General features: G+C 39.7%; 1 protein-coding gene across 1 annotated transcript in view; it reads left to right on the top strand.

Annotated features, from left to right (window-relative positions):
* The window catches only part of LOC125019887 (collagen alpha-1(XIV) chain), a 124,010-nt gene that overhangs the window by 73,335 nt on the left and 23,520 nt on the right, over positions 1–27,155 (top strand). The window contains exons 27-37 of the mRNA XM_047604922.1: positions 1,710–1,850; positions 4,623–4,766; positions 5,432–5,596; positions 5,676–5,714; positions 5,825–5,963; positions 6,806–6,948; positions 7,042–7,151; positions 11,331–11,489; positions 12,614–12,691; positions 13,003–13,089; positions 13,363–13,416. Of these exons, the coding sequence (XP_047460878.1) occupies positions 1,710–1,850; positions 4,623–4,766; positions 5,432–5,596; positions 5,676–5,714; positions 5,825–5,963; positions 6,806–6,948; positions 7,042–7,151; positions 11,331–11,489; positions 12,614–12,691; positions 13,003–13,089; positions 13,363–13,416 (1,259 nt within the window). The remainder of the gene's footprint in view (positions 1–1,709; positions 1,851–4,622; positions 4,767–5,431; positions 5,597–5,675; positions 5,715–5,824; positions 5,964–6,805; positions 6,949–7,041; positions 7,152–11,330; positions 11,490–12,613; positions 12,692–13,002; positions 13,090–13,362; positions 13,417–27,155) is intronic.

Below are 27,155 nucleotides of genomic sequence, written 5' to 3'. Positions count from 1 at the left end.
AATCTGGACTCATCAGATTTAATCCTCTCACAAGTTCTTTTCTTGATTTCTTTGCATCAATGTTTGATGTTGAGATGAAGCCTGGAAGCTAGGGATGAACAATTAATTGAACGTGTGATTATATCGTGATGTAATAAACGGTGGTCGTGTGACTGGAGAACAGTGTAACTCGGAACTCGTTGTAAATGGCGTCAGGCAGAAACTGACATTAGAGGAAAATCACGGCGATTGGAATTATTTTGGTTTCAGAAAAGATGATGCTGCACAGCGTCAGGTCTCTAAAGGTGGACGTAGGGGACACACTGTTGACTTAGTAGACAACTGAAACGCTGCACTTGTGTTTTGTTGTTGTCCTTTTTAGCTTGTTAGGCGTTAGCATGACACGAGACATTCTGTCCTTAGAGAGACGAAAAGATATGATGGAACCTCTCAGCACGGTGACCAGTGTCAGAAAATGTTCAACAGTTTAATAAAAATACTTATTTCAAGTCTTTTAATTTAATTCCAATGGAAAGACTCAGCCTATGGGAAATAATACTTTGTGCTACACATGTATCTAATACTGTGTTGTTATATTATTGTTTTTATATTTTGAAGTGGGCACCTTCAGCGATGGGAAAAAGCCAATGACGTGCTGCATACTGCCTACTGCTGTTAGGCTAGGCTAGTTAGCTGGTGTCTCCTTGTTGGTTGCTAGTTGGTAGCTGACTGTTAGCTGACTGCTAGCTGACTGCTAGCCTGCTGTCAGCTTTGCAGTTGGACTGGGCTTCTAAATTTGTTTTTCCTCGGATCATGGATTATAACATCTTATCCTGTGTATTAATGAATCCGAATTTTTTTTTGTCATCAACCATCTGTTCCTGGTTCTGATCCAGTGGTAGGTAGAGACCCATGACCACATGGTGGCGCTGCTGCTGATTCACACAAAGACTGAGATCAGATCTCCAGGGCTGGCTGAGGACACATGTGGAGACACATTTTATTTAGTTGGTGGTGTGTTGTTCTGAGACAACAGCTGTTAACAGTATTCTCGTGATCCCTGGACGATGCTGGAGTTTATTTGCATACGAAGCAGAAACACATGTTAACACATGGTCTGAACCGGAGTCTGTAGTCTGCGCAGTGAGGAGTCGCTTACAGATGGTAAAAGTAGTAAAAACACCAACAAAACAAGGCTTCTGGGACGTGTAGTGTTGTTGTGAGCTGAGCCAGCTCCTCCTCCGGTTCCTCGGTCTCACTCAGATTTTCTTTCTTCTGTCTGAGTGAATGATCCTCCTGAGGTTTGTTTTCATTCCTCCAGGATGAGCTGCAGCACTTTCTCAGAGAAACAAACAATAATTAATTAATTCCCTGTGCACAAAACTATAGCTTCCCCTGAAATATTTAATAGATATCTGCTGAGTTTAAATATACTTTCTGTGTGGTTTTTGTCCGTATCTACGAGGCACATTTTTAGATTTGGGTTCTGTGATGTTTTCCCTCCTGACTTTAAGTCTAGAATAACAGATATTCGTACTATTTATTAATGAGTATAACAAATGAAGGTTTCTGACGTCTGGTACCTGGAACCTGGAACTTCTGGTTTCACTTATGTTCCCCTTGAGTCAAAGATGACACCTCTGTCTGTGCACACAGATAAATTATGAATTAATATTAAAACAATCTTCTTCTTCTTCTTCCAAACTCAAGATAAAGACGTTTTATTTGAGCTGCCGTGTGTTTACAGGTGGCTATAGCCCAGTTCAGTGACGACGCCCGGACCGAGTTCAAGCTGAACTCATACAGCGACAAGGAGCGACTCCTGGACGCCATCAACAGGATCTCCTACAAAGGAGGAAACACAAAGACAGGTGAGGAGGACACAGCAGGAGACGCATGCATCTGTTCTCTGGCTGCACCAGTGGTCAAATGGTTTCGGTGAATTTATCATCAAATTATGACAGAAGTTGGGATTTGAAACCATGGCAACACAGAAGCAACTTGTCTGCACCAGATTAAATATGATTCCTCTTCTTCTTCTGCTTCTTCTTCTTGTGGGATTGTTGTCAGTCTGGACTCTACAGAGGAGCTTTAAATTAAACTAGTCTTACTATTATTTAGTATTATCATTATAGCATTAGCATGCTAGCCATAATAAATTAGTATCTACATGGCCATGAATTACACATGGGTTTCACAGTATATATGACGCTAGCTGCTATTTTTCTAAGCCTTTAGTCTAGATAACTAGCTAGCATAAGGCTAGCATAAGGCTGGCATAATGCTAGGCTAACTTCAAACTTCAAAGCAACTTCTGAGGCTGAGCACTGTGGCATATTTTAACTTTTAATCCAACTTTATTCTCTGTTATTGCCACGTCTCTATGGGTGAATATTAGTTAGATGTATCTAAGATGGCGCCATGAAACACGTGACCAGCTCAGAACCAATCAGCATAGAGGGATAGATCAGGCGCTACATTCCCTGGTTGGATTAATACACAGCTGCCCCCTGCAGGCTAGAATGATGTACTACCACTACACTTCATATTCTGCTTTCTTTCCACAGCGTTACAGCTGCTTCGATCTCTTCCTGGTTTCTCAAACAGTTTGGACTGAGATCATAATAATGAAACGTTCATTTGTGTTATTAGTTCAAACCTAATCTCCTTGACTAAAAGAAATGATCTCTACATGAAAGACAGATGGTAGCAGAACTAACTGAGCAAACAGAAAATGAAATCAGTGTTTGCGTTCATGTGCCCCAGTGCAGTGTTGTGTTAGTATCAGAGTCTATATTTGAGGAGCGAGTGTGTGATGAGAGGAAGTGTGTGGGGAAGCTGGGAGAGGTGTAGTCATTAATCAGTGTTTATAAAGCAGCGGCAGCAGCAGACTCTCCTACAGAGAACGGATCCGTAACAGCATCATTGGAAAACACTAATCATCCACTCGCTATCAGGAAGCAACAGGTTGGGACCTTAAAGGGCTCAATAATCAGCACAGTCTGCAATTAACATTCAGTTTCCCTGCGTTCCCTCAGGTCTGAGGAGTATTTCATTACCAGAGTGTTTGAAAACCTGGTGATTCTTCTTCTCTCCTTTATTGAGACATAAAGAGAATGAAGTGGCCACACAGCCAGAGGGAACCACTGAGAACGAGCCTGGTATCAAATTATAGTCAGAATTTATTTTTAATTGTGATAGGCACTTTTAAACAATTATTGTGAAGTAGGATGATAGGTTGATTAAATAAAGCAGATATTCATAATGAAACATCAGTAACAACATAAATAAATTATATTCTTAATGTAACCTTTTCAAAATTAGTTAAGATTTAACCGCAATGATGGTGGCCATTTTGGAAATGGAGCCAAAAGCTACTGACTGCAGAGGGTAGATAAATCCACCAGGGGGCACAATCTTACAGCAATCTTTGAATAATTATCTTAATGTTGAAATTGTTCTGATTTAATTCTCTGCGTTAGCATTCAGGCTGCAGTATTCAGACTATATTAGGATGTTTCCAGGTGTTTCGTATTGATTGTGTTGTCTTTGTTACTTGAAACATGCCACCAGAGCTCAGATGAGTCTTTTCAAGACGGTTGGAAAAAAAGTATTGTTTTAGAAAGACTCAGATGTTTGCTTCTGTGCGAGGATTTCGTGCATCAGTCTTCATTTTCTGAATGTACCTTTAAAAAGGTCTTTAGGAAACATCAGGCGTTGACTCACGGCTGTAGAAGTCGGGGGAGGACGGACTGATCCTCTGAAGAACAGCAGCTCGGAGCTCTGTAGCTACCGACCTCAAAGGTTCCTGCAGACACAGCGATTTAACTGGAACCAAATTAAAACTGCTTCAGAGCAACATCAGCATCAGGGGAGGATTCATCTTCAGGCAGAGATTAAAAACGCCTTTTCTCCTCCTTCATCTGGGACGTTTAGTCTTTTACAGACAATGCTGATATTTCTAAAAGCCCAGTTTAACATGTTCTAAATGTATCTAATTTAACGTCACAGTTATTTCCACATGATCAGTTCTGATTAAAGTTTGACTTCTCGTCACCAACTCTGATGTTGACTTTTAAAGCCCTCGTCAGATGGTGCTGATGTGTTTCCTATAAGGAGCTCAGCTCTACACTAGTGTTTCTCAACCTTTCTGGAGACAAGACTCATATTTTACATCACAGAAAAATCCCACGACACCAAATACAAAAGTCACAGAATGTAAATAATAAAATAATGATCAGTTTCTCATCACCTACGGGATTTTTGTTTGGAGATGGTGTTTAAGTTTTCTTTGGACGACGTCTATGTTAGACAGATTCTCCCCTCACACCAAGCAGAACAGACTAAAAGTAAAAGAGAACCTTCATTGTCTGGTTCCTTTCTTCTGACCTCTACTCACAGTGGGACCTTCAACTGGGTCAGACCTTTCTCCAGGACCCAGTTTGGATTGAGTCCCTTTTCAGTTTTTATCCATCTTGTCTTATTCTGTTGTGTGAATGGCAACCTCTAGGTGGCGACATATCAGCCACAACTTTCTGAGCTCATCCAACCACTGAGTCACATGACCCAGGGAAAAACCGTGGAAAAACAAATTAATGTGACAGTCAGTAAATAACTCAGGATGAATGTGTGCGTCCTCTCAGGTCGAGCCATCCAGCACGTGAAGCAGAACATCTTCACGGTGGAGGGAGGAGTCAGGAGGGGGGTCCCCAACGTCCTGGTAGTTCTGACCGACGGGCGGTCGCAGGACGACGTCAACAAAGTTTCCAAGGAGATGCAGATGGAAGGTCAGAGACTTTACAGAAAAAAAAAAAAAACTAGGCAACATAATTTAATTTATATTCAAATATGTTGAATGTTCCAGGTCAAACTGTAGAGTCATTGAGTACAAAAAGAGCTAAATAAGCTTATTTATGTTCCTTAAATAAAATATTAAATCTTCTCTAGTTGCTCTACAGTTTTATAAGTAGTTTGTGGTATTTCAGGTTTGGTTTTTTAGCTTAATAAATTTACTGTTGGTCCTTTAAAAAACAGAATTAAAGGACAAACAGGTGGTTATTTGATTCATAGAAAACCAGAAGAAGAAGAAGTTGTTTCCATCAGTCAGTGATTTCAGGTCTTTTCTCTCTGAGCGTTTGTCTCAAATCTGGAGAAGAACCAGGTTTATTTAGACCAGGACCAGTAAGACCTGGACCAGGGTTCAACAAAGAGACTACTTCTTGGTTCACTCAGGAGAAACAACACTAATACTTAGATTAACTCAGAGAATTAAAGGGAGGTTCATTTTACTTTAGGTTTTAATCCAAATCAAATAATTGTTGTTTTTCCTGTTTTTGTTTCTGGTTTAAAAACCAAACTTGAAATAAACACACGGACCTCAAGTCTTTCTGTGAATACTAGAATAAGAGTCGCCATCTTTCCTGTGGTGATTAAATGTTTCTTCCTGTCGAAGGCTACATCGTGTTTGCTATTGGCTTCGCCGATGCCGACTACGGGGAGCTGGTGAGCATCGCCAGCAAACCCAGCGACAGACACGTGTTCTTCGTGGACGACCTGGATGCCTTCAAGAAGATCGAGGAGAAGCTGGTGACGTTCGTGTGCGAAGCCGCCACAGCCAGTGAGTGACGAGTTGTGTTTCTTTCTCAGAGTTTTAACGTGGTTCTGCTGAAATATTTCACATGCTTTTGTCCTTTCAGCGTGTCCGTCCGTACCGATGAGTGGAAGCACAACACCAGGTGAGAGTTCGGATCACAGCAGTTCATGAGAAAAGTTACATTGCATTAATTTCTACCTTTTTATTAAATCATCTGTCGGTGTTAACAAACTCCCTCCGTCTCCTCCTGAGGTTTCCGTATGATGGAGCTCTTTGGGCTGGTGGAGAATCGGTACAGCAGCGTCTCTGGTGTTTCCATGGTACCCGGCACCTTCAACGCTTTCCCCTGTTTCCACCTGCACAGTGATGCTCTGCTGGCTCAGCCAACCAGGTGACACATTAGCATCTGTCCATCTGACCTCCAGTGACCAGTGTCAAGCATTGGCTAATTTACTGTAGCTTCTCCTAGCTTCTTAGCCTCCCTGCTAATAGTAGCTCTTCCTAGCCTCCAAGCTAATAGTGGCCCTTCGCAGCTTCCCAGCTGATATTAGCTTTTCTTAGCCTCAAAAGCTAATAGTAGCTCTTCCTGGCCACCCAGCTAATAGTGACCCGTCCTAGCTTCCTAGACTCCCTGCTAATAATAGCTCCCCTTAGCCTCCCAGACTCCCAGCTAATAGTAATTCTTTCTAACTTCCTAGTCTCCCAGCTAATAGTAGTTCTTACTAGCTTCCTAGCCTCCCAGGTAACAATAGCTCTTCCTAGCTTCTGAGATAATAGCAACTCTTACTAGCTTCCTAGCCTGTCAGCTAATAGGAACTCTTCCTAGCCTGTCAGCTAATAGTAGCCTGTCCTAGCCTCCCAGCTAATAGTAGCTCTTAGTAACTTCCCAGCATCTGAGCTAATAGTGGCTCTTACTAGCTTCCTAGCCAACCAGCTAATAGTAGTTCTTCTTAGTCTTCTAGCCTAAAGTTAGATGAAAAAACAAACTACCGACTTCAGTCATTTACAGTTTCACCTAAAAGTCGCTGCCACTCATCAAATCCTCCCTCATAACTCACCTGTTCAAAGTAATTTTTCCCTATGCTCCACTCTATTTTATTTTTATTTGTGTGTTTTTGTTGTGTTTTTCTTGCTTGTTTTTTAATATAAGACAACACTGAGAAAAAGGTGCCTAAAATAAAATATATTATTATTATTATTAAAATGCTGAGATTTTTCCATTGTGGCTCCCAGGTTCCTCCACCCTGAGGGGCTGCCCTCAGACTACACCATCACCCTGCTGTTCAGGCTGCTGCCCAACACTCCTGAGGAGCCCTTCGCCATCTGGGAGATCCTGAACAAGAACAACGAGCCACTGGTGGGAGTCATCCTGGACAGTGAGTCGACAAACACAGAGAACTCGCTTCTGAAATTCAAAGTCAGGGTCGTGTTGGAGAAACTGACGGGAAGGTTTCTGTGTCTTCCTGCAGATGGCGGAAAAACTCTGACGTTCTTCAACAACGACTACAAAAGAGAATTTCAGACGGTCACGTTCGAAGGACCGGAAATCAAGAAGCTTTTCTACGGAAGCTTCCATAAGGTCAGACCCCAGAGTTCAGCATACTAATACTGATTCATTTCAACTTTAACGTGTTTACCAGGATCTCAGGATACACAAGGAAAGATATTAGATAGAGAGTTATCGTTCCTCTGGGTGGTTTATGAACCAATCAAAGCTCTGGACTCCAGGTGTGTTTGAGTAAATGCTGCATGATGCAATATGTCATTTTCTTCTCGTTTCATTGATGAAAGTCATTATAAGATTCAACCAACACAAAACCTTCAGTAGAACCCAACAACTTCTTGTTATTTTTTAACTGTGTTCCAACTTTTACTCCTCAAGAACAAAACCACTTAGAGAGATTCTGACTTTTGAGATAGAAACTTCAGAGTCTTGGCTTTGAAAAGAGACCAAGACCATGAATGAGCTCCGAGATGTTCATGAACAGCATCCAGTAACTTTGGCCATGTACTAAATAGGCTGGAAAGATAAAGGACACCACAGCTAAAGTGGTTATTTATTTGTTCAGTTCATCTTCTCTCCCTCCTTCTTTTCCTGAGCCTTGTCGAAGATAGAGTTGTAGTCGTAGTCCTGACGGGCTGACGGTAGTCGAGTCTTGCCCTGAGCCTGAACCCGCTCAGTCGTGTTGTTGTCGGAGTCGAGGGACTCGCTGACTGATCCACAGTCACTTCTGTCTGCTCGCTGTCAGCAGAGCTTATCCTGCTTTACCTTTTCACCTTTTGTTCTGCCACTGCAGAATTCCACAGGAGCAGCACCTGCAGCCGGCGGCTCTGTGTGACGGTTGTATAGTTGTGTGTTTGTGGATCTGAGAACACGATAGTCGGCTCAGTGCGGAGGGTCTTTGACGATTAAATTATCCTCCTATAAGTCACACAGATTTTCCCTTCTCCCATTTATTAGGTAGTCCTTATTTTATGCAAAGCTGACATTTGGGATTATGACAAGAGAGCAGAAATATCCTTTAGCAAGCTTTACACTCATACTCTCAACAGGATTTACTTTGTATATTTAGTAGATTGAGGTCTGAGGGACTTGTGCTCTGCTTGTGAATGTGAACAGAAATATGGATTTACTGCTGAGCAGTTTATCAGAACAGATCTACTGCTGGATATTAAGTAAGCCACCAAAGTTTGGATATATTTTAAAGCTGTAGTGGTGCAGCCATGTTTATAAAATGATGCTCCTGAAACCAGAATATGTTCTGACTTGAGGTCATGACACAGGAAGCTGATGTTTGGTGGTTTTCTGGAGCATCTTTGACCCCGGTTGTGGTTCTGTGTCCTGCACCATTGCTGTTAGTTGGACCTCTGGAAGAGCGATGGAAGGGGCGACATCTAGCTCATCCTAGCTTTCTAGCCTCCCAGCTAACAGTAACCATTCCCAACCAATAGTAGCTCATCCTAGCTTCTTAGCTTCCCAGGTGATTGTAGCGCCTCCCAGCTTCCCAGCCCTCCAGGCAACAGTAGCTCTTCCTAGCCTCCAAGCTAAAAATAGCTTTCATAGGTTCTTAGCCTCTAAGCTGATAGTAGCTCTTCCTATCTTCCGGGCCATCCAGCTAATAGTAACCAAACACGTCCAACCAGACAAAGTGGAATCTTTTATTTTACTTTCTGCTGCCAACTCTCCTAAATGCATTTAGGGATTCAGAATCCAAATTACAGAGCAGAGTTTGTTTTCTTTAGAAGTGCGTTTTGCATTTTTAGCATTCTCTTTCCCAAATATAGAAGATTTAAAATGCATACAGAGAAAACAAGATATTCCAAGTTTAGTGCTCACACAGCTGCTTCTTTATTTTTACCCTTTTTCTGTAAATACAGTGACTGTTCAGCAACTTAATCCCATTTAAAGCCTCATGGTTTTCCTGTTGCACAAAGTTGTACACACCAGTGACACATTTACATGAGAGGACGAGTTAATGGCATCGAGGACGCTTCATTCGCCTCACAGTTCAGCACGTCAGTATTCGTGGTGCTGACAGTAATGCCTCTTTGTGTAATTATAGATAGCAGTGTCACTCGTGGAGATAATTTTAGCGTCGGTACCAAGTGCGCTCCTAATTGTTGTCCCCATTCCAGTGAACATTGAGCAGAGCGACAGTACAGACGTGCTCTGCTGGAAATCTGTGAATCTGTGGCATTGATGTAAGACATTTAAATGGGCCTGGTGTCTTTAAAACGCCTCAGCTAAACATAAAATATTACAACAGCATTATGTAATAAATAATAAAATAAAATGTTAATTTGAAAACAGCTTTTAAATGCATTATTTTCACCACTGTTCAGCAGTTGTTTGCACAGGGTTTTTTTTTTTTGGACATCATGTACATTTGTGTCTTCTATATCAATCCACATCAATGAGATATACGAAGCAAATGTGCTAATTAATGCATCTAATAATGTTCACTACTATTTTCCAAATGTGAAGAGAAAGCTGCTAATTTAGCATCTCACAGGAAGAGGGAGCTGTTCTCACACAGAGCTGAACCTGCAGGGTTTAGTAAGGACAGAAAGATGAATCCCTCTCATGAGATCTGCTTTAAGCAAGAGGTCACGATGTCAAGAAGTTTATTTTATCGTCATCACAGCCCTTTAGATCAGGTGCAGCACAAAGACACAACAACACGGAACCAAGACATTTCTAAAGACAATGCAACACACAGATGCAACACTGAGACCCACGGTGCAAGTTACACTTATATTTCTTTTTATTTGCATTGTTTAAATGCAGATGTACTTATTCTTCTTTGTATTAAAACAAATGGAAGATCAAACTGAGCTGAATGTGCCCTCTGCACCATGTCACAAACAAGGGGCACCAGAGAGACGTTGGAGGCTTTGGACCATAGACCAACTGCATGTCTGGCAGACACGTAGCCCCTTTGTTTTTAATGAGTGCAACATTTATCAATGGGTAAAGATCATTTTAAGATTTTCAGAAGGTAATTAATTATAATTATTTTTATTTATTTTTTTTTATGTTTGTGTGGTTTTGAGCTGTTTCTTTAAAACGAAGCGTGGTAGAATTTAGATGCTAATTGGTGATTAGCTTTCTAGCACTGTTATGTATGATACTTGAACATGATGTTAAAGTTATTCAAATTGTCCCTGATGAATGTTTAATTAAACTAATTATAAGTCCACTTTAGTGGACAACGATATTGATCTAATTCACATGTTCTACTTTTAAAAACTTGTGCTGTTACATCTAAAAATACAGACAATGTAGACAACATATATTTTTTTTAAAACTTAGAGTTACTAACACATTTGCATTGTTCAAATAAGGAAATGACAAATTATATTACTTATAACTTGTACAAGTTTCAGCTTGTGTTGTCTATAAAAATGTTTGTGAAAGCAATAAAACCGTTTGAAAGCTTTTAAATATAGATAAAGTTGTTAAGAAATCCATCAGTTGTCTTTTGCATGAGGACAATTATTTAAAAAGTGACGTTTGACACTTAAATTTAATGATAAAGACATTATTTTATGTTTGTAGTCAAATCTCTGAGCAACCTGACTGCGCCTGAAGGCAGCACGTAGGGCACGTGACGAGTTCAGCGCGTTGCTTAGAAACAGAATTTGAACTGCGCCTCGGGAAGTTACGTGAGCAACAAACAGAAGCTAAGAAATTAGAAATCATAACATTAATGAGTTACACCAAACCAGCTGAACTTATAAATTGTTTGGAATTTTGTTTAGTCAAATAAAATGGAGTCCCGGCGCTTTTCAGAGCCCGAATTGAAAATGAATATGTGGTAAGAGATACTTTTTTTTAGCGCTAGCTTAGTGCTAACGATTAGCCGCAAACAATTAGCCGTAAAGGAGTAAGTTCAAGGAGCCTTAATTACTAACAAGTAGCCGTTATTCACTTATTTATTTTAATTCTTTTGAAGACGCCATTTTATTTTGTTTACATGTACTCTACCAAATTTAACTTAATATTGTAACTTACTGTGAAAGTGTCTTAAATTGTGACTATGTAATTTGTGTGAGCTCTATTCGGACCTAGACTAATAAAAACGTGTATTACTCCAGAATTGGGTTACATTAGCAAGAAGTTTACATAGTTAAAATAAGTGATTTAAAATGTAATTTTAAGCCTTTCAGACGGCAAAACCTTACTTACTACGTCAGGTGTTCAGCACTACAACATGGGTTTAGAAGAAGTAACTTATGTGTGTTTTCTTTCGTGCAGCTTCACATTGCAATAAGCAAGACCAGCGCCAAGGTGTTGATCGACTGCAAAATGGTGGCAGAGAAAGCCATCAACGCAGCAGGAAACATCACCACGGAGGGAGTGGAGGTCCTGGGCAGGATGGTTCGGTCCAGAGGGAACAAGGACAACTCTGCACCGGTAAACAAACCGTGCACACAGGATGTTAACGTGAATATCAGCTTCTACACAAATACATGCTTCCTGTCAGATCATCACTGCCTCTATCGTCCCTCCGTCCGGCTGACCTCTCTTAGAGACGTGTTTCTGTGTTTGATCACATGCACTGATCTCATCAAAGCTGAACCTTTTCCTTGAGAAAATGTATAAATGCAAACAAATGCGTTTGTGGATATCCTCCCTTAGAAATACAGAGGCGGACCCCGCGTCCGATTGGTTTGATCTCCCTTTGAAGAGAAAACCCTTGACACTGACTCTGCTCTGAGGCTGAAAAATTCCACCAGTGTGGCAAAGTGTGATTTATAGACATTTCTCCAAACCACAAAGTCAGATAACACACTGCCAGTCCGGGGCAAGATTCCTTCCTCCAAGAAATCATTAACCCACCTACTAATCTTTTTATTCTGACTCTGGGTTGTACAGTTTGTGCTCACATTTCCAAGGCAACTTGCACTTCGACAAGGTTCTTGAGCCAGAAAATAATGAGAACTTTGGCCTGTCTTGAAGGACAAGCAGTTTTGTGCATTAGCCTCCAGGAGCATCTGAATATATTCTCTGTCTACTTTGGCATTTTGTATATTTTCACAATCCAAGACGAGGCTTAGAGTCCCCCACTGCGATTTAAAGCCGTGACTCGCAGGGCTGCCCTGACTAATACTCTAATTTTACACCACTCCTAATTAGACAAACTGAAAACACAGACAAAATGATTTAAAGTAGAGCTGTAAACCCAGCTAATCTTTTTTTTTCCTGTTGAGCATAATACAGGATTATGATTAAAAGCCTCATTTGCACAAGACAGTTCAGTGACGTGTAGCAGCCGATCATCACTGGTCTTAATCCTGGCATGTGAAATAAAAATACCTCTTGAAATCCTCTTAAAATGCCCCCTGTTGATTCCCATCACATCTCTGATTTCACAGCTGGATGCCGTCATGCTTGTTTCTTCCTCCATTTTATGGTTCACTTTAATTGGTTCCTGTATGTTTGCATTGTGACACGAGTATTTGTTTCCAGTTCTCAGTGATTCTTGGCATTTTGTTTCTTGGCTCATTTGCGTCATTAAACTTCCTCTTCCTCTGCAGTTCCAACTCCAGATCTTTGATATCGTCTGTAGCACTTCCTGGGCCAACAGAGACAAGTGCTGTGAAATTCCTGGTCTGGTGAGGTCACATTTTGTCTTTATCCAAACACCTGACTGAATACTTGTTCAGCTGGGGGTCACATCTAGAGGATTTAAAATGTTCATTTAAAATAGACTGCTTCTTATTGCATGAAGAAGTTGACGTCATTCTTTTGAAAGATTTTTTGTGATCATTTGATGTGTTTGTTTGGGAGATACATGAACAAATGTGTTTGCTATGACCTGAAATATCAAACAGTGTAGATTCACAGTTTTTTTTCCATTTCACTGTCATTATCTTAATTGTATTTGTTTCTTTGCGTCATCCTTGCTCATCCTGTGATCATCCAGAGGAAGGAAGTGGACTGTCCGGCTTTGCCCAAAGCCTGCACCTGCACTCAGGACAGCAAAGGCCCCCCCGGCCCGGCTGGAGTACCAGTGAGACACACACTAATACAATGATACATCATCAAGATGATTCTGATGAAAGTGAATAATATTTTTTCCACCTGACCATATCTCTTCCCATATACTAGACTGTACCACACCTTAATGACTGACACACACTTCAGTGTAGTGCAGTTGTTTTTATTTTTAGTTTTTTTCCACTTTTCAGTCTGACTGAAACCTGTTCTTGTATCTCAGCTTGGTTGACAGACGCACTGTGATTGTGTGCTTCCAATCACCTCCTGCTGTTTGTGTTTGTGACAGGGAGGCCCAGGAATCAGAGGAGCCCGAGGTGATCGTGGAGAGCCAGGCCCGGTGGTAAGTTGTTTAGGTTTACATTGTGGTGCTGCTGTCTTCAGAAGGTTGCGGTGTCATGGTGATTGTATTCAGTTTTGTTGCAAGAAGTGTATCAGCACACTTCGCTCTGAGAGGCCACTGTTTTATGCGTTATTCATTCAGGTAAGTTTTTCTCTAGTAAATAATTCTCCAGCTTCATTCATCTTTTCAAACACCTGGTTGTTTTGTTACCTCCACGGTCCTGTTCCTATTCCTATTGAACACAATCTGATTGAAAGCTCTGATTTAGGTGTTACATGAGGCATTTTTAATATATTATTATTATTATTGTCTTGTCATTCTGTGGAACTGTTGAACACATGGCAACACACACAGACCGGTTCACTTCTGTACGTTTATAAATTCACAAAAACGCACGTTTGTTTTTTGACATGAACAATACAAACACACACAAACTTGGACAAACCAAATGTTTATGCATACAGATATACACACAAAATATAAGAAGTACAAAAAGTACAGAGAAAAATACTACACAAAAACTGTCTAGTTTCATAACACAAAATACATTTTAAATGATAAAACCTTCTATAAATGCATGAAATAAGATTTCAGTGACAAGATAAAACAAGTAAAGAAACACCGCAAACAGCATTTCACTAAACTAAAACTGAAAATACATGATATTACTGATACATTTAATAATAATATAAACTCAGAGTTATACAAACTTCCTTTTTTACAGTTATAATACATACTGTCTGTAAAATTTAATTTTATCACTTTATCCTGTTAAACATTTGGACAAAATTTTGCAAGCATCGAGGTGCCAGTGAGAAAAAAGGACCAATTAGGGCTCGATATGCATGTAAAAATGTTTGTCACGGTGTGGGGTGTAATATTGCCCAAAGTTTAAATCTAAAATACAATAGAACAATGAAAGAAACACCACAAGTACAACATTTCACACAACGCAAAAAAGACATAGGATTAAGATGAAAATGACAAGATAAAAACACATAACAATCAATGCAACACCAAGGAAAAAAATAAGTCTTATCCTAATATTTAGTATTAATAACGTGCTCAGTAACACAATACAAACTTAAACCTAGACACATTGCTTGTTGGAACAGGTACAACTAAAAGGAAGACGTTTTTAGACTGCAAAATGTTGCATGCATTTTACAACAAAATTAGATTACACTGACAAGATACAATCACACAACAAACTTCGACAGACCCAAAAAGGTAAGTGTCTCCTGTCTTTCTCTTTGTGTCGGTTTTTCCCAGGTAAGTACATTTCAGAGCTGCTGCTATGTCAGCCACACAAACATTGTCTGCATACAGAAAAAGACAAATGGAAAAAACAAAATACAGTGTGTAACACAGAGAAGGCATAAACTATGCAACACAACACGAGAGACGGAAATGTACAAAGCTTTGAGTTATGTTAATCATCAGTAAGCCAATTTAAACTTACAGTTAGACACACAATAATTTCATATAACACGGTAAAACAGAGAAACCAGTTCAAACAAACTTTCAGATAAAAAACGTGAAAAATCCAAAACGCAACAACAAAACGTTTCAACGGTAAGTACATGATATAATTAATCCATTTCTCAGTTGAGGACATTTCACTACACACACACACACAAAGAAATATCCCAATGTTGTCTGGAATATAGTTCAGTTTAGCTTCGGGAAGGTAAGTGTCCACTGTCTTTGTCTTTGTGTTGGATTTTCCCAGGTAAGTACATGTCTTACCTTGTTTTCTGCCTGGTGTTTACATGGAAGTGTACCTTAGCCCCACTGACGGATGGAAAAACAAAATGCAATATGTAGCTCAGAGAAGACAAAACGTCAAAAAAAAAAAAAAAAAGTGAATATGTTTTATCCTAATATAAGACAAGCTCAGTAACACAATATAAACTTAAAGTTATATGAACTGCCTGTTTTAACAGACATATTACATAATGGCTATTATGTGTCACTTCATACTTTATCCTATTAAATATTTGTATGAAATCATGCAAACATCAAGGTATCAGCAAGAAAAAGGACCAAGTAGGGCTACAGATATACACATAACAATGTGTCACTTTGCAGAGTTTGTAGGATTGCCCAAAGTACAATGAGCTTAAGTGAGTGAGTGCTGCAGGCTCCCATGTTGTGGTGCCAAGGTTTGTTCATAAAAACTTTCATCACCTTCATCAGCAACTTTTAAATTGACTAATTAAACTTCCTGACACTACACACTTCCCTACTGACATGGAAAGCATGAAATCTTTTTTTCACAGATCCAGTTGTTAGAATTATAATATCGACTTTGTGTCCATTTTCCTCCTTGACTGCAGCATTCTCCATACTGGTACCAGGTCTTCTGAGAGTGCCCCACCTCCCAGAACCTACATATCAAAACCATATATTTTCAGTTCGTGTTAATAATAACAGAAAGTTAATCAGGTGTTCCTTTATATTCAATTGTTATATTAATAAGATATTAATAATCATTCTGAAGCAGATGAAGACTTGGGTTTGTTGCTTTTAAAAATAATGTCTCACGCAATCATCAGTGGTGATCCGTCCACCCATTTCCATTTTGCATGCCATCCTATTGAGTTGTGTTCAAATACAGCCTTTAGACCAATCCAAGATGTCCCTGGCTGCTGGAGCTCATGGATAAACATCTGATAATTCCAAAAAGGGAATAATTATTATTTTGCTTTTGAGTATGGTTAGTGACCACATAAAATAACAGTAGATGCAAAGATTGTATAAATCAACCAGGAAACTTATCAGATCCCATACTGACAAAGAAACTCACCTGTTCCTCTTTGCTATTTATTATGACCAGATATGCCTCTCTGTTCTGACAGTCGCTTCTGCTCTCTTCCCAGTTTTTCTTCTGAGTGAATTTATTGTAACAGCTGCATCCAAATCTTTTCCATCCTTCGGGACAGCACACATCTTGTTGGGACTGTACTTGAGGATGACCTGAAAATGATCAAAGGTCACTGAGATCTCATAAAACATGTTTTTGGCCATAACTCAAGGACTCGGAGGAGTAATTATGAGAATGAAAATATGAGAATGAAATACACATATCCAATAGAATAAACTAATACGTTATATCCAAAAGGTCAAAAGTAAACTTCCTAATGTCATGATAATGTCCTGCAGGACTTCACAACATTTATTCATCTGCACAGACATGGACAAAAACTATATTTTGACATATTCCTGCAGTGATGCAACAATATAGTCATGTTATGACTATATTGCAACTGTCTCTTCATTAGCATTAGCATTCTTTTGGTGTGTTGATATATCAGGTTGATTGACCCCAGTGAATGAGGAGGCCGATGTAGTCTAGTCCAGATCTTCACACATCGTTACCTGTCGTGTTTTCCTGAAGCTGCTTTAATTCATCCTGTAACTGGCTCCGGTTGTCAGATTTTCTCTGTAGTTGCTCATTCCCAAAATCGGTTAAAATGTCTGGACAAAACAGAACAAAAGGTCATAAAGATCATTCATTTCTAATGAATTTTATTTAAGGAAAAACATTTCCTCTTCATTTACATCCCATGCTCACTACTGATCCAAACCACACTTCCTTACAGCATATAACATCATACACACTAGACACGTGATTATTTTCCACAGTTGTAGACAGAGTTGTTCTGTCTCTCACAATGTGCTCGGTAAAACAGTGACACGTACAGGATTGATGAGATGGGCCTCTGAGTGCATTCACGTCCCTGTCTGCTTTGCATTGACTCCAATGTAAAGACAAATAACATATCAGGTGTTCAGGAAGGTCTTATGACGGCCACGGTCTGCTTGTTTTTCTGATAGGAGCTACCGTTTGGTCACAGTGAGCCAAAATGTGAGACCAGCGCAGAGGAACACAAACACTCTTTTCTCTCTGACCCTGCCCTCTGTTGTCATTGACAGCAACCTCAAGTTACCATTACAACCTCTGACACCTCAGTCAGAGCCACAGCTCTGCCCCCGTATTCGCAACCTCCTCACCCACTATGAGGGGCATTTTATGCCAGCGAACTTTACTAAAACACCTAAACCGCGTTGCCTAAGACTGCATAAAGACTGAAAAATGCGCGTGCATATTGCGAGTACACCAGAAATGAAAGGGTGACGGGTGATAAGTGTCATGCCACGTGTGAATGCAGCGGGCGCCTCTGTGCACACTCATCTCAGTGTACAAATAACCCAGACAAGAAAAAAAAATGTCTGTTTATTGTTTTTGATTTAAAACGTAGAGTATGACTAGTTGGTTAAAAGATTCAATTCCTTACAGCATATAATGATTCCAGCCAATATCAGAAGATGCTTCACTCCCAGAGTCACTGCAGCAACATTCAAACACTCTCGTTTGACAGTTCTGTCCTTTGGATGGTTTGGTCCTATGTGAGTGAAATACATTGTTTAGGATGCAAATTTGACCTTTTATCTCTTGTTACGTTGTCTCGACACAAATAGTTATTTTTCAGTTTGCGTGGATATAGATTACATTAGCCTATTACTGACTCATTTTGAGTAACCCGTCGTGGATTATGAGCACATGAGTCTTCATTATCAAACAGACCTTTACAAAATTCAGAATTTTATACTTACTAAGAGTTCCTGGCACGGTTTCAGCATGACACTCTTCATTTTTTATGATCTCCACCTGCTTGTCTTCTTCCTCGCCTCCTTTTTCTTTCCTCATATATTTCACATTCAAGCTCATATTTTGCACAAGTGAACACCAAGTGAAAGAGTTCTTCAGAGCTTTCACTGTAATGTTGTCGCCAGGCCTTCAACACAGGAAGTGGTCACAGGACTGATGGCAACCACAGATGCACGCCTACACAAACTTAGCAATTATTCCATTGGTCAAAGGAAACCTAATCTTTATTATTATTTTTGGTTGTTTGCCAGTTGTACCACTCAAGAGCAAAGGCTTATAGATTAATGAGGTTCATTATGTCTTATTTGAGATATTCTAGTTAAATCGTGACATATAGCAAAGGCTTATGTCAGAAGCATGCATTTGTCATGTGTGCATGGCTGCACACATAACTGCCCACACAGTAAACACACGGAAACCCACCGGTATCTCTGAAGAAGGAAATGTGAGGTGTGAAGTGAGAAGGGTTTTTTTCCCCCCATGTGTTCATTTTGAACTCACATTATTTAAGTTTCGCTTTTGATTCAACGTTTCATGGCTAGCTTATATTGTAGTGCAGCACTATGATTATAAAGGGTGACCTAAGACTTTGTGCAAAAGGAACAAATGTTTGTATGAAGTATATTAATTATGACATAATCACAGGTCATTACATTTATGCGTTGTGTAAACAAATCTAACTGCAGATCAACAACATAGCATAATATTGCATGTGGTTAAAGAGACAAATCTTTGCAAATGTAATAACTGAGCCAATAAAGTAATAATATACCAATATCATTTTATTTAACTTCTTCTTATTGGATATTACTGTGAAAATTCATACTCTCTCTGTGTCTGTCTCTTTTTGTCACTTTGTCTCTGTGACTGTTTCTCTCTTCCTCTGTCTCTCTCTTTGTCGCCACCATTCGTTTTTTTTTTAACTCGATGGTTAAAATTATTATGTCCAGTCCTGCCTTCATTTCCTTGTGCCATTTAAGTTCCAAAACTTATGTTTACAAACACAGACAATTACTCATATAGTGCATGGAGACCAATGATATGAAAACTATGCCTCTTTGAGGATGATGTACAAAATGACCACACATGAATTTTGGGGGTTCAGTGTCTTGCTCAAGGACAATTCAGCATATGGCACACGTGGGGGATCGAACCTGTTCATGGACAACCCGCTCTACCTACTGAGCTATAGCCGCCCCCCAAATAACAAATGTTTAGACCCACCAAGAGCTGAGGTGGAACAATACTGGAAGGGCATATAGGAAAGGCATCACAAAACACCAATGTCCTGCGGCTAGTGGTGCCCAAATCAACATTAACCCTAAGTGCAGCATATACCAAGGAGATGAGCTATCACTACTGCTCCTTCCAAAAGGCGTTGAATAAAGACAACTGGACTTGATGTGAAGTCTGCAAGGCTGGGGGACATTGCAGCAATGCCAGAGGTCAAACTTTTGTGTGAAGGCGTCCACTCCATCTGCAAGGAACAAAACATGAGCTTTGCGACCTTGCAAAGACGGGTTGAGGCAGCAGCAGCAGCACCAAATGTAAACATTGATATTTAGTGTAATAAACTACATCACCAGAGTCTCTCTCATTAACACATCTGTCAGACCAAAACAGGCAGATGTTGCTCTGTCTACAACTGTGTACATTGTGTGGGAAAACAAAGGTTTGTAGTGCTGTTTCGGGTCGGCTGGCTCAGTCGTTTATTCCTGGTCTTCTTCCACCAGGACACGGACCGTTTCACGGTTCCAACTCGGTGAGTTAGTAACAGCCTGTCTGGACCTGTGGTATGGACTCGGTACCAAGTCCTGTTGGCTTCTATCAGGACACCTGAAGCTAAAGTGAGCTAAAACTTTTTTTTTCTTTTTTTTTTTTATCCACACAATGCAAATGGATGAAATGCGCTGACAGCGAGGAACGGGTTGAAAACGAGATTAGTATCGGTGGATTTATTAAACTGTTGGAGCTGGATGACTGATATGCTGACTGTTTTGGACACCAGAGTGAAGGTAAGAAATATTTCCTGAAGGTTTGATCAGTTACAGTGGGGGAAATAAGTATTTGATCCCCTGCTGAATTTGTAAGTTTGCCCACTTCCATAGAAATGATCAGCCTCTGGTTTTTATGGTTGTTTACTGGTTATGGGTATAGACAGAATATCAATCGAAAATGCATAAAAAACACACAATCTAAAAGTTATAAATTGTTATGTATTTTATTAAGGGAAATAAGTATTTGATCCCCAACAATTCACTTAGAATTCAGGCTCCTACAGATTGGCTGGTGCGCATGTGGCACACAGCTGTGCTCAGTCAACTAATTACCAATACTCCTGATCTTAACTCGTCATGTATATAAAGCACACCTGCTCTAAGAATCAGTTTCTTACATTCCAACTTCTACAGCACCATGGGCAAGACCAAAGAGCTGTCAAAAGATGTCAGGGACAAGATTGTAGACCTGCACAAGGCTGGTATAGGTTACAAAACCATCAGCAAAAGGCTTGGTGAGAAGGTGACAACTATTGGTGCCATTATTCGCAAGTGGAAGACCCATAAAAGGACCATCAACTGTCCTCGGTCTGGAGCTCCCCGCAAAATCTCGCCTCATGGAGTGAGGATGATGATGAGAAAGGTGAGGGAGCAGCCTAAAACAACACGGCAGGAGCTTGTTAATGATCTGGAAGCAGTTGGGACCTCCGTCACCAAGAAAACAGTTGGCAACACACTGCGCCGTTATGGATTGAACTCTTGCAGTGCCCGCAAGGTCCCCCTGCTCAAGAAGGCACATGTACAGGCCCGCCTTAAGTTTGCCAGTGAACATCTAAATGACTCAGAGAAGGCTTGGGAGAAAGTGCTGTGGTCTGACGAAACCAAAGTTGAGCTATTTGGCATTAACTCGACCCGCCGTGTTTGGAGGATGAAAAAACGTGAGTATGACCCAAAGAACACCATACCCACGGTTAAGCATGGAGGTGGAAACATCATGTTTTGGGGCTGTTTTTCAGCAAAGGGTACAGGGCAACTTCACCGCATTATGGGGCCAATGAATGCAGCCATGTACTGTAACATCTTCGACAAAAACCTTCTTTCCTCAGCAAGAACACTGAAGATGCCTCGTGGGTGGGTTTTCCAACATGACAATGACCCAAAACATACTGCCAGGACAACAAAGGAGTGGCTCAAGAAGAAGCATATTAAGGTCATGGAGTGGCCTAGTCAGTCTCCAGACCTTAACCCGATCGAAAACCTGTGGAGGGAGCTGAAGCTCCGAGTTTCCAAGAGGCAGCCAAGAAACTTGAAGGATTTAGAGACTGTCTGTAAAGATGAATGGGCCAAAATCCCTCCTGCGCTGTGTGCAAACCTGGTGACCAACTACAAGAAACGTCTCATCGCTGTGCTTGCCAACAAAGGTTTCTCTACAAAGTACTGACTTGTGTTGTGCTTGGGGATCAAATACTTATTTCCCTTAATAAAATCCATAACAATTTATAACTTTTAGATTGTGTGTTTTTTATGCATTTTCGACTGATATTCTGTCTATACCCATAACCAGTAAACAACCATAAAAACCAGAGTCTGATCATTTCTATGGAAGTGGGCAAACTTACAAATTCAGCAGGGGATCAAATACTTATTTCCCCCACTGTATGTTGTGTGTGAGATCAGGACGTTTTATATTTTTTGAGGTCACATTCCCTCCGTTATTTTATGTCAGATCTCCGTTAAACAGTGGTGTGGTGTAGGACGTCTGTGTGGATGAGAAGAGACAGGTTTGTTAATGAGGGAGACTCTGGTGAAGTTTATATAGTTAATACCAATGTTTACATCAGAACGCTGCTCTGTGTGCACGCATGTGCGCACACACACTGACTGATTGTCACTGGTCTGTCCAAGCAGGACGCTTGTTCTGCTTGCTTGGTTGTTTGGGGCAAAATAGTAGGCTACATTCGTTGACACTTGCCACGCTGCGCGCGCAGCTTCTTGATGGGATACACTGTAAATTGGTCTATAGTCCAGCCGCTTGGGACTCTGAGAGGGGTTCCCGTTCTTGCAGATAGGAACGCCGCCTTTCTTCTTCGCCTACCCACACTTGTCAACATCCGGTTTATCTGAGTTAACATAGCAACATCTGCTAGCTAGTTCTTTTGTTAGTTATTTCATTTCAAAATAACATCTAGTCAGGTTATACGACAGGTAGCATAGTGCTACCATTAGTAAGCTAAGCAAATTAAAGAACGTTAATTTAAACTTAATAAGCTTACATTTGATTAACGTACTTAAGCATAGATATCAACTAGGGTCGAGTTTACTGATTTGGGTAATGTTGGGGTTGCGCAGCAAGCATATTCGTTTCCAACAAGAGCTGTTGAGTCTAAATGACTTTAAATCTAAGTGACTTACTTAAAATAAAGTTGTTGAAAAATAGGACATTGGCAGTTACCAGACACTTAATAAAAATTCAAACAGTATTTCACTCCAAGGGTTAATTTATTTTTCCATTTTTGTATTTAATGAAAACAAAAATAATTTCTACCTAACATAGAATTCCTCTTGAACATTTTTTAAACATTGTTCAAGAGAATTTTCATATTTTCTACAAATTTTAAACATTTAAAAAGTATAGGATAACATAAAACATATCAAAACAGAAGACTGGAGTCCAAACACCTTAACTACAGACAGATATCTATAATATCATATCTGACATAAGAGATGTGCCTCATTACAAGGCGTGCCCTTGGCCAGTTCTTCCTCCTTGAAAAACTTTTAAGGCGCAAGCCAACGCCGCTGCCATGGCCTGTTCGCGTTCCCAGCGTCCCCTGCGAAACACTTCATGATTGGTCAATGAAACGCCACCAGGAACGCCCAAATGGGCGTTCTCGTGTCATGACCGAAACGCCCAGGCCGCAGCCAGACCCTTCTCAGTTGAGAACCACTGCCCTACACGGCATGTACCACCATCAAATTGAAGAGGTGGCTGACATCGAGAAAACCTACCATTGGCTGGAAAAGACTAGACTGACAGACAGCACAGAACAGGCCCCAAGTACAAGACCCCAGAAGGCTGTTGAGAACAGCAGGGCCAAGGTTCTGTGGAACTTTAGCTCCCAGACAAGAGTGAGAGCGGTGTTTTATATATTATATGTATATATATCCATTCATTTTCACAAAATTCACCAGAGGTCATCAGCTAAAAACATACATGCACACACACATTTTTCTTTAAAAACAAAACAACAAACAATCTTCATTTGGAGATAGCTAGAACCATCAATTTAAAAGTTATGACGTTATTGGTTCAGGACTTTTATTACGTTATTTGCCTATTACATTTTAAAAATGGCAAATTTATTAGGTTATTCTGTTATTGGCCTCTACAATAGTGTATGATCATACTATGTCTAATATCATCATCCCTCTCCCTCTACTCTGCTCCATCTTCCTGCACCTTCTTTGATGAATCTGATTTGGTATAAATATATGAGGACACCATAGGGGGACTGAGGGAACTAAACAGTTTCTGTAGTAAAAGTGATATTCTGTTTCAAATATTTTTATTGATAAGCGAAAGACTGGTTCACACATGTGACAAATAAGACTTCCTTTAGTTTTCCCATATAGGTATAATAAAATAACTGTAAGAACTAAAATTACAGGACAATCAAACAAAGTGTGGGACAATAGACAGAACTTTAAAAGCCATAATAAAAATAAAAAGTAATCATAATAATAAAATAAGCAGATAAACCCACCCACCTAGAAAGCCCTGAGATATGCTGCCCACTAGAAATGCATGCAAAAGCTGAATGAGTGACAAATACTTTACCTTCCCTTTGAAAAGGTGATCATTGATCATAAACATTTGCAATACCAAATCTTGTTGTAAAAAAGCTTCTCTGACACAAATCAAAACTGTGTAGTAAGTCTGCTTCTGTGTAGCTGTACAGGTGATATTCTGCACTGATGCCGCTGTCAGTGTTTCTTGTTTTTGTGCTGTGTCTAGTTTGAATAAACAATATTGACAAGGTAACACAGAAATACAATGTTACCCTTTAATTTTATTCCTGTGAATCATTCTTGACCAACTATTTTGTTTCTGGATATATTTAATGCACATGTGACACAAAATGATGATGCGAAGAAATTTCCATGCTGGACATTGCATAGCTTTTACATCATTTCATGATGTCCCAAAACCACCTATCCCTCTTCAGTGACAACAGGAAATCTATTTCTCACAGATAGAGTTCTTATAATCATTATATTTTAGCATCCATTGTCCTTGATGGTTGCAGCAAACTGCGTAGGGCTGGTACCTGGGATATTCAGAGTGCCCTGCCCAGAACCTGTGTGACATATAAAATATTGTTAAATTGATCCAAACTCATCATTCTCAGGTTCAAATCATGTCTGTCTGTTGATTATTTTCATGATGTCTTTCAAAGGTGCAAAATAGACCGTCGGCATCCAGTAATTTCGATACTGAATGTCATTTTGCACTTGCATCGCACTTTGCACCAGTAGCGCACACGAAACCATCATTTAAATACGGCTGTTTGTACCCGTTATGTTATGAAATCACCCGCAAACTGCAGTTCCAGCCCATATGTAAATTAGGGATCTTAGTAGATCCAGCCCATTATATGTGGTCGTAATGTTATGAGTGATCGGTGTACCTTTGTTACTTTCAAAAACTGATTTGACTTTAATAAAACAAAAACGTACTCACGTTTCTTTAAGTGGCGATCCATCCACCCATTCCCACTCCCATTGTGATGACCACTTTCTATTGGCTTGTAGACCAATCCAGGACTCTCCATTCATATTCAGTTTCCAGACAAATTTCTAGTTGACAGGAGATAAAAAACATTTAACCCATAATTCCTTATCCCTGTTAAAGTGACACTGTGATTATGACGATGTTCTTCTATTGTGAAGAAATCTGAGATCAGATCACTGGTAGTTACATCAGAGATCGCACACATTAACAAACTCACCCACCTGTTCCTCTTTGCTGTTTATTATCACAAGATCAGCTCCTTTTTCCTGACAGTGTCTCCTGCTTTCATGCCAATATTTTCTCTCTGTCAATTTAAAGTAACAACTGCAGCCAAATCTCTTCCATCCCTGAGGACACCACTTCCCTGAACATCAACATGTTTTAGAAACAGATTTCATTCTCATTTCAAGTTTATGTTTATTCAAGTTTTCCATCCTCCTTAAGTAACTGTCCTTGATAAAGTTATGCAACATAAACAATTACAATGACAAGTACAGATAAATCGGGAAATAGGTGGATAAAACCGATGTACTCACCCAAAATTACTTCCTGTAACTGACTGTAGCTTTTATTCATTGTTTCATATCTGTTCTGTAACAGACTCTTGCTAGCTTCCAAGTCTTGAGAACACAGTTCATGAAAATAAAACAATATGAAAATATGTAGTTGTAACAAGTGTAAAAACAGCAAAAAAAACTATATATGTGTGTGTGTGTGTGTGTGTGTGTGTGTGTGTGTTTCTTTTTTAGTCACCTTTTCTGTCGTCCTTCAGTCGCTCTAATTCATCCTGCAACTGGCTGTGATTTTTACTCAGTGTTTTGTACTGGCTTTGTAACTGACTGTTTTTGGCTTCCATGTCTTGAGAACAAAAACAGTTGATTACAAAGAAATCTGTGCATTTGAATGGGTCTTTGTTTAGATTTATATATATATAATAGACATTTCTTACTTAGAAGTTGGGTCTGCAACCGGCTTATTCCTAAAGACACTATATTTGAATGAATCACAACATAATGAAAAATGACCACCTGAATCATTTATTTGCAGTCCTCAATGTAACTTGTGACTCAAATGTTTAGCATTTCAAACTGTAAAACATTTTTGCTGTACCCATGCATTTGTGTGGGGGTGGGAAAGTGAGATAACTTGAAAGTTGGTAACCTAGGTGTGAGCAAAAAGCAGTTAAAAGCATCAGTGTGGTTGCAAGTTATTTTAAGATGTGTCAATATAGTTTTAGAATATTGATTCAGACCTAATATAAAATGTGAGATACTCAAATCAGTATGTGTCTTATAATCTTTTAGTGTTACTTAAGACCTATATTGACAGCAACCATTTCTTTTAGTGTTTATTTAGCATGGGGATGATACAGAGCTGACACATGCTACTATATCTTTAATCATACTATAAAAAGAAAGTCATAGGATGTTGCACAGTGGGAAGTATTCTGGTGCAAACTTGTGTTGTGTCTTATCTTACAGTATATGATCAGGATGATGATCCCGGCTAACATCAGGAAGCAGAGCGCCCTTAGAACCAGTGTAGCTTTTCTAAAATGCTCTTTCTGGACAGGAGGATGTTTCTTTGTTTGTGTTGCTGCTAAAAATAACACAAAGTAGATGTTTGTGGTTACTATTCTTTTTATCACTAGAATTTCTGATTAGATCTGTGGTTTTGGTGACATCAGTAGCTTTTTGGTGATATCTGAGTTGAATAACATGAAACAAAGAAAAAGGAATTATTATATATACATTGTGTTAAAATAGTTTGATATAGTTTTCTACTCAAGACAGCCCAGATACATTCTGTTAACACCTGAGAGAACGTAGATGTGCAAATGAATTGGAAATCTTTGTGTAATAAACTGAAATGAGAGCATTTTTGAGATTCCTCAAACACAATTTAAATACACATGCGCAGAAATGTATTGTTTTCTGTAATGTCTAAACCTTTCTTACCTCCTTCCTGTGACTGAAACTCATCAGGTCTGATATGATCTGCATTCTCATAAATATCCACCTCCCTCTCCTCCCCCTGTGATTCATCTTCCTGTACCTTCCTGCTGTATCTCACCTTCTTTGATAAATCTGGTTCGGTGTAAATATCTGACGACATCTGTGTCGTTTACACTAATACATTACTCTAGAAAATATACTGGAAATTCAAGAAGGTGATAGTTGATACTGATGTATCTGTTGTCAGTGTTTTGTGTCCAGCCTCCTGTTTGCTTTCATCACAGAACTTAGCGGAAGTAGCAGCTTTGAAAAAAAAAAAA

Source organism: Mugil cephalus, chromosome 14, assembly GCF_022458985.1.
Source record: "Mugil cephalus isolate CIBA_MC_2020 chromosome 14, CIBA_Mcephalus_1.1, whole genome shotgun sequence".
NCBI classification, from domain to species: domain Eukaryota; kingdom Metazoa; phylum Chordata; class Actinopteri; order Mugiliformes; family Mugilidae; genus Mugil; species Mugil cephalus.
Note: the sequence above shows the minus strand (reverse complement) of the source record. Positions and strands in the feature narration are given on the sequence as shown.